The sequence below is a fragment of the Kryptolebias marmoratus genome, linkage group LG20 (assembly GCF_001649575.2).
Source record: "Kryptolebias marmoratus isolate JLee-2015 linkage group LG20, ASM164957v2, whole genome shotgun sequence".
NCBI lineage: Eukaryota > Metazoa > Chordata > Actinopteri > Cyprinodontiformes > Rivulidae > Kryptolebias > Kryptolebias marmoratus.
Window position 1 is genome coordinate 17,224,266 of NC_051449.1, and position 8,670 is coordinate 17,232,935.

Genomic DNA, 8,670 nt, shown 5'->3' on the forward strand with positions numbered 1-8,670 from the left:
GGGGGGGGGGGGGGGGTGAAGCTGTGACAGGAGGGAAGGTGAGGGGATGAGGATAAAACAAAAGGAGTGCGGGGAAGAGCCTGCTGCAAAGAGAGAGCAGACGATTGGGATCGTCTTCTTTTCCAGCTGTTTTTTCTCTGAACGTGTCCCAGAAGGCGGCACGTTTAGCCACATTAACCGCCTTTCATTCCGCTCAGTCGGCCTGCGCAGAACTGAGAGCAGACGCAGAGATCGTTTTGCAGCTCGCGCCATATATTTATTATGAATTACCCCCGCGAGGTCGGAATAAACACGCCTCGAGTCCCTTGGAAAAGTTCTCTGTGAGGTCGGACAGCAGTGACTTGCATTCTGGTTAAACGTGTGTCTCCCTTTTTTTGCTTCTATCTTTACCACTTGCGCTCGCCCAGCCCGTATAGGGAAGATGAAGAGGAGGAAGCCTGAGGAGGGGGGCCAGGTATGTCCGCTGTGCAGTGCCCCATTGGCTGGGAGCGAGGAGGAGATGAGTAGACATGTGGAACAATGCCTGATCCAGGTAGTACAATCGGGGCCCAGAACCCTGCCTACCGCAAATTGGAGTGCCTATCTACTCTTCTCTTCCACTCATCTCTCTACTTCCTGTAGTTGCAGAAACAAACAAATAGCAGCTGTTGCTCCACCTCCTAACTTCCTTTCCATGGCGGTACTTTGTGGTCACATCATACTAATACCTCCTCTTCCTTAGCACGCTTTAGACATGAGACTTTCATTCAGAAGTTATAGTTTCCTGTTCATTATATTCACATTTCTTCTGTTATTTGTGGAACTTTAATGTCTTTTAAAACCCTGAGAGATGTTTAAGTAAATATATATGTTGGCGTGCTGCCTGAGTTATTATAATGAACTGAATGTGTTTAATCTGGTAGAGTTTGACTAAATATTTGGTTATCCTTTAAATCTTTTTGTTTTGGGTCGACTCGTGCCATTCAAATAAAAGTAATTAAAGTTTAGGTGTCTGTTCCGGTAGAATTAATTAATCTCCATCGTTCTCTTGTGGTAAGATGCAAGTAAAGCTTTCTATGGGAATCTGGTCTGCCCTAATCCATAGCTTTAAGATATAAGAGTGTACGGAACATGTATTTTTGAATCAATAAAAAAAAAGGAATAATTCAGACTTTAAAACAATAGATGGACTTGTTGTTTTGTCTGTGGTTAAAGTCTTTCTCTGTCTGTTTTTATGTGTCAGCGCGAAGGTGCTTTAGCTGACGAGGACTCCGTGGACATGGATGGAGAGAATGGGCGGGGCTTTGAGGAGTACGAGTGGGCGGGGCAGAAGAGGATCAGAGCTACAGCTTTGTTGGAGGGGGGCTTCAGAGGTAAACACACACAGAGGCCTCATGCTGTTCTGTGCCGGATGTATTTTGAACTCACTCAGGATAGGTTGTTCGTTCTCTGAAGAAGCTGGGCTGTCGGTGCTACTGGGTGTGTGTGAGTGTGTGTGTGAGTGTGTGAGTGTGTGAGTGTGTGTGTGTGTGTGTGTGTGTGTGTGTGTGTGTGTGTGTGTGTGAGATGGTGTAGATGTCCAGTCGTCTGCTTGTTGGATGAGCGTCTGACCTTTCAGAGCTCCAGCATCACTTTCAGTCACAGCAGTTTGTTCTCTCCTCCCTTCTGTCCGTCTCCTTCTTTGTTTCTCTACTCATCCATCATTCACTGCGCTCCTGTCCAGTGTGAGCTCTGTTAGTTCTGTGAGACCAGAGCTGAATGTGACCGGGGAGACGTAATGGTACCAGTGGTCGGCTGGCAATTCGGGCTGGCCCGGGGTCAGCCCAGCACGGCTCAGCTCAACCCTCCACAGCCCTCTGCGCGAAAGGGAAGGAAAACACATTTAGCTGAGCAATTGACCCGCTGGTCACTGCTTTGTGTGAGCGTGTGTGTGCCCAGAAATGCAATTATAGAACTGGATAGGAGAGCTGGTCACTGGGGAGCACAGCAACAGCTCCGTGACACAACACACCTAGTGAGCAACCACTTAGCTCTCTGTGACCCTGTGTTTTTTGGCATCTGCTCTAAATTCTCCCAATTTCTTAATATTTTCTTTTTGTCAGACTTTTGTTCATTATTTGCTTTAGCTCAACTATTTTGGCTTCCCCAGAAAGCACTATTTTGATAAGGTAGAAGCTGTCTAAATCCTTGACTTGGAGACGTGAAGGTAACAGCCTGTGGCTTTAGGTTTTTTCAAAACTCAGTTCTGTTAAGATTCAGGCCGCCAGCTCCAAAGTCCCAAACTCAATTTCCTGTCATTTATGGCGAAGACGATCAGAATATCCATTTGTCAAACCTAAACCTGAAAATATTGACCATATTTGCATGAAAAACTGATGTTAACCAGGATTTAAAACAAAATCACTTTTGACAAACCAATTAACTAATTGCTGCGTCTCTACTGTCAATTTTGTGTAAGAAAAGTTCAATTGAATTAGTTTAAAGGTTATGTGCTTTATTTTAGTTCTTAAAATGAGTAACTTTACTTTTGGGTTAATTATTTTATAACCTGCACTTCTGAAGTTCTAACACCCATCTGAGTTTATTAGGTCCAACTTGTGTTTTTAAACAAAAGATGAATTTCTGTCTGTTTACTCAATCAATAAAGTGCCTGGAGCTTCATGTTTTAAACTTTGTTATGCTCCACCATCGCCTATTGCCTCAGTTGTTTAAAACGGGGATAGAAAGACAGATGGAAGAAAGCCATTAAGTTGTGCACAGATGGAGTTACAGGCTTGTCATCTCCAAAGGCTTTTTCAGACTCTGCTGGCCCTTCTCCTGCTTTCATGTGTCCCTCTTCCTGTTCGATCCGTTGTTAAACACACATGCTGAGCCTCACCTGCCTCCCTTTCTCCTCTGCTCGTGGAGTGGAGACAAGACAGATCAATGCTAAAGTCTCAACTAAACCACGACAAAGTGAGGCTTCTGGGGTGGGAGGCAGCTTCTCCCCCTCTTCATCCATCTCCCAGGCGCTCTTCCCCATCCCTCTGTTTCTCTTTCACATTGTTAAAGTGAGCAGACACAGCCTGGACCCTTCTGTCGGGCTCTAATAGGGAACCTTGTGATGTGACGCAGATAACTGAGGTGGCCTGTGGAGAGCAACTTGAAACACACACACACACACACACACTCTCTTGGCAGAAGGCTCAGAAGGTGGATTTTGTCTTGAAAGCTCCTCAGTGGTTCTAACGCACAGCTGAATCCAGCAGATTCTCTAGAGCTTGCAGCCGGCTAAACGGATATAGAGATGTTGCAGGGGGGTCTCCTCAGCTGGCAAGATGAAGAGCGGGCCTATTCCTCTGTGAAGTGCCACCATCCTTCTCTCCCTTTGAGAGCGTGGGGAAGAAAGGCAGGGAGACTGAGAGAGGAGAGGGAGAGGGAAAATCGAACAAGATCAGTTTATGATTCAACTCTGTCTGAGTGAAGACTTCCCTGTGTCTCACACCGGCTTAGTCTGGTTAAAAGAAGCCATATAGCTCAGATGGAGAGCTTTCTTTATCTGTCTAGTGGACTGTCTGTCCGAGGCTCTTTGTGAGCTGTAAAGCAACCGGATTTTACTTTATAAGTTGGACACATATTATTGGAGAGTTTAAGGAGACTATGAAGGGGATGGATTTGAAGGAAGTTTCTCTCTTATGATGGATCTGGGTAATTTTGTCCTGCCACTGTCAATGTCTGAAAAGGGTCCAGAATAAGAGGTAATAGGAAATAAGATAACAGGAAACACAACTTTATTGAAATCTGAATGTGCAGAACCCTCCTGATCACATCTTTTTTCGAGACCAAACAATAGGAAATTGTTGTAAATTTTTGCAACAAACCTAAATTGAAAAGGAAAAGAGATTTTAAAAAAATCATTGTTATGGTAATAAGTGTGTTAGGTAATCAGGATATTTTTTTTCTTACTTAAACAAGCGTTCTAAATGTTAGAAAATAAATCAGTCTTATAAACTTTACTGATTCTACAGTGGGATCTGTAGGTTGATTTTATTTGTCCAATAACTTTTAGTTTCTTATTACCTACTTTGATTAGTTGTCAACTGTCAAGGATTTTTTAATGCCCAGTGCAGACTTTCAGAAACCAAGGCAGCCATTGGCCACTTTATGAAGCCAGTTTATTTGTTTAATTTTGGTCGATACTAATAGCTGTTTAATATCCATAGACTTTATAATTTACTAGATTTTGAAAAAGGAAAAGGAAGCAAAATACAGTGATTGTTTGTAATTTATTGACTTAGTCCTGGTGCTTGTTGCAGGTTGGTATACAGTACATTCCTATATTTATATGATATATAATCTAATCTGCTACAGTCTGTTCAAGGTTTGATGTAAATGTAGCTCCAGGTTTTTTATCTCAAAAAATACATTTTCCTGTCTTTCCTACTAACAACATTTAATTCCAGTTTCATCTTATCCAATGAGTGTTTGCAGTGTATGTAATATCTGCGGTGATTATACCGTCTTGCCTTATGTTCAGTCGCCTGTGGAAACGAACCTGCTCACAGAATCGGCCCTGCTGCTCCTCCTGTTTTACATCATACAAGTTACAGAAATCAAGATGTGCAAAACACATCAAATGAAAACAGCCTCCTCCTACACACTGGCTCTGCGCCATTAGTTTTGGTGCGAGACGCCATTCATGAAACCAAGAACAGATGGGGCCAATGGCGTTGTTTGAAAATGACTAAAACAGTACTAATTGATTGGCCGATCGACCAATTAATGTTTGCTAACTTTGATATTGACTTATTTTTCTTAATAATGTTTTTGATGATGGTCAAAGCTGTTAAAATAAAACCAAACTGCATGAATTCTACATCTAATTTGGAACAATAAAATCTGTCTTGCCCCATAGTTAAAATGCTAATTTCCAGGAAAGAAAAAGAGTTTTTTTGAGTTTTTCCTGCTATTATTATTTTTTAAAAGTCTGTTTGATGGTTCATTGAAAGCCTGAGTTTGGGTTTAAGGGTTTATATCCAAAAACGTATACCTGATAATTAAAAAATAACAAGAAAATATTGGCAACAATATCGCACACGTTGATACTGTTGCCAGATTTCAATTGGCGAAATGGAAGCAAAGTGTGAATCTGATTTGTTAGTTTCGACAAACACGGATAGAAAGAGAAAAGGGAAGGCTGCCAGACAGATTCTGGGATTTGATTTCAGGCCGTCCAGAGAGCCCAAGGAGGAGAAGAGGGGGATTATTTCAGGTTGAGATGGCCCAAAAGGATTGAGCCGGGCGAAATCTCTGCTTTGTACATGAACTTCAAAGATGACCGTCTCATGTCTTTGTGTCTGCTTCCCTTTCCTCGTCGCTCCCCCCTCTCTCTGTGACCTGTAAATGGCAGAGAGATAGTGTGATCACCTTTGACATGCCTCCTCTTGGCTTCTTAAGGGGTCCAGATAATTGCTATGGTAACAAGATGCTGCCGAGGTCAGCCGATCGGTTGAGCCGAGCTGCCAGTCGGCTTGATGAGTCCTTTGGTCCCGCCTGCCTGTTCAGATCTGTGCTTGTAGGCATGTTGTGGTGACATGTATGTAAATTGAGGGTCTCTTACATTACTGTCACGAACCATGTAACTCTGAGGATGAAACGTGTAGTTAGCATGTTAAAGAGTCAGCGATATTAGGAAGATGGTTGTGATAATGACACAGAGCAGGACTGCCATGTTGGACTGAGTATACTTGTATACTGATTTATTTTTCATGGCAGAGAAAAAGGAAGCTGTTCATCAAACAGGACCAAATGCAGAAGAGACAGAAAATAAAGTGTTACGGGTAATTGAAAAATAAAATGATACCGTGGGAAATCAAAAGCAACTGTTAATAAAACATGAAAACAAGAAAAAAAATAAGTTAATAAATGACAGAGTTTAAAAAAAAGAGGTAAAACAAAGGTGAGGAAAGGATGAATAAAGAGAAAGGTAAAGAAAAAGATAAGGGTGGGGGGTGTTGCTACATAATGTGAGTGAAAGGCAGTTAGAGTGGGGCTGACCTTTCCTTGGCCAGATTAGATTGGCCTGCCAAGACTGCTTAGAGGAACAGATAGAAGCACGGGGATCACACACATTCAGAGCAAACAGGCCACACCAACCCTCCCGGTGAACACATCACGGACGTCTGCAGTGTGCGTGTGCGCACAAAGCAGCTCAGGTGACATCCACCTTACAAGTAAGAGTAGGTGGTACAGATTGAGGAGCAGCATCATAGCCAGATGTTTGAAACTCAGATACTGTATTTAATAGGCCTTGTATGTACTTGTGCACTGAGCTTAGGGCTCATAGAAAAGGTACAGCTCAAGATTAGTGGAAATGGTTTTCAAAAACTGTCCAGTGAATTTACAGGGAAGGAGTTAAAATTTTACTAGCATGTTTTCATTTTTCTTTCATTGTGAATGTGATTCTCAACCTAAAGGTCCACTTCATTTACATCAATTTAGCTTGAAGACTGAAATTCTGAGATTGAACCACAACACTTCTACCATTATCTTATCCATTCTTTACTGATCAGTAGACATGTAGTGCAACCAAATAATTTGTTGATACAAGAGCTTTGGAGGAGTTGATAAGATTGTTTGTCAGCAGTAGTACAAATACAACAGTATAGCTGTGGGTCACAATCACAGCTCTTGAAATTCTTATGTGGCTTTTATGGTTCAATACAGTAATCTTTGTGAATTCTCAAATCATTGGAGACCACACAAAATATTAAATGAGGCATAGGTTGTTTTTTTACCATGAGTCCATCTCTTCCCACAGGTCCTGACAGCGTCCAGCTTAATTATCGGTGGTCAAGTGCGCAGAGTGCTCAGGCTGCCATGCCTCTTATTGAGTTTACTTAACACTGGGGTGATCAACACACACAACTCAGATTTGTAAATCTCCAGCAGTCTGCTCAGTTTGAAAAGATGAATTGATATACCGGGAAAAGCACTCGCAAAATCATCCAATTTTGTGTCCACATTAAATTGGAGGATTATTTTTAGTCGCTGTGTGCTCGTCCTGGTCTCCTAATGAGGTTCCCATTCAGGAAAATATACCAGACATTGAGCATAAGAGCTACGAATACCCTTTGTAATAAATCCCATGTCAGTATTTTTTTTATTGAAAGAATAGAAGAACCGTAATCCAGTTACATATCTATACACAGTAATGTTTATTACAGCTGACCCAAAGTAAATTATAAATAAAGCCAATTGTTTAGTCCAAACAGAAGGGGAAATTATTTGGCCAGCCTTAAGCAGCCAAACTTCCAATGATTTTCTTTAACTGTGTGCAAATGTGCAGAACATTTGATCGTACATTCTAATAGATAAAGAAATCCAACATCCAATCTATAAGTTATTACCAAAACCACAATACTTGATTTAATGAAAATCTGGGATTTTTAATTTAGGATTTCATTTTCGAGAACCAATGGAAAAACGTCTGGAAAATCAAATTTGTGTCAGTAGGTTGACATACAAAAGAAAATAAAGAACTCTGCTTTTTAGCCATGCCTTAAAAATCCAAAACAGATGTTTAGAATAAACAAAACAAAGATAAACAAAACAAAAAAAAAAACTGTAGACAAGCTCAAACAACTGATTTGCACTTTGACAAAGACACCAAAGTGCTGTAAGATGCAGTCGCTCCCTTATAGCAACTGTTATAGGGAGTGTAGTATCAAGATTCCTACCCAGGGACAGGTGGGTTAAATAGGAGGGGTGTCAGCTCTGTCTGGTCTCCCACAGACACTCATACGCAGCACACTAGTCCACCTGAGAGCTTGTAGAAATTGGAATAGGTGTAAATAAGATGGCTGTCAGGCCTGTCAGTGGCTGACACACACAGACAGCTTCAGTCACAAGACACACACACTCAGCTTGAATCTTAAGGCTGTTAGTGATATACACTCTTGAACACAAACACACACCTACCTTTGTGCAGTAGACAGACATAGTTTAAGTGACAGGCAGACAGGCTCGCACTCACGCATGCACAGATACACACCTTCAAAGGGTTGGAGAGACAGGGTCTAAGTGACAGAGGGACAGACAGTCTCAAACAAACATGGAAAAGACACCTGTAAGTGATGGACACACACAGAGACGGAGACACACACCCACACTCAGTGGTTAAGTGGAGCTGAAGGGAGCAGTCAGGCAGTGGTAAGGGTTTGTCTGAGCGTTCATCACTCGGTTTATAGAAGTGCCATTCACACACACATTCCTCCTGCTTCTCAAAGATTGATAGGTGAAGTGTCAGTCTTCATCTCTTCACCCCAGCTTTAAACACATCTTCCTCCTTTTTCTCATCTGTCGTCTTGTTATCTAAAAATCTTTAATTTGGTTTGGAGAGGAACTAAGTTAAACATCTTCAAGTTTGAAGTGGCTGGAAAAAGTTAGTAGACAGTATAAGTGGGATTTTGACTCCTCTGTGCAAAGTTATTTTTATCTGGCCACACCCGGAAACATTTTGTGTACATTGAGGGATTTTTTTAGTGAAGGCAGAGCTACAGGCGAAGGGAAACTACAGGTGCTGGTCATAAAATTAGAATATCATGAAAAAGTAGATTGATTTTAGTAATTCCATTTAAAAAGTGAAACTTGTATATTATATTCATACATTACATACAAACTCATATATTTCAAATGTTTATTTCGTTTAAT

The 8,670-nt window shown here is 41.4% G+C and overlaps 1 protein-coding gene across 6 annotated transcripts in view; it reads left to right on the top strand.

Annotated features, from left to right (window-relative positions):
• Nucleotides 1-8,670, top strand: part of rnf220a (ring finger protein 220a) — a 160,133-nt gene that overhangs the window by 133,673 nt on the left and 17,790 nt on the right. For 4 of the 6 annotated variants that reach the window (XM_017420853.3, XM_017420855.3, XM_017420857.3 and 1 more), the window contains 2 exons: nt 408-532; nt 1,223-1,352. In XM_017420853.3, coding sequence (XP_017276342.1) covers nt 408-532; nt 1,223-1,352 — 255 coding nt within the window. The remainder of the gene's footprint in view (nt 1-407; nt 533-1,222; nt 1,353-8,670) is intronic. The other 2 variants (XM_017420854.3, XM_017420856.3) reach the window with 1 other exon arrangement.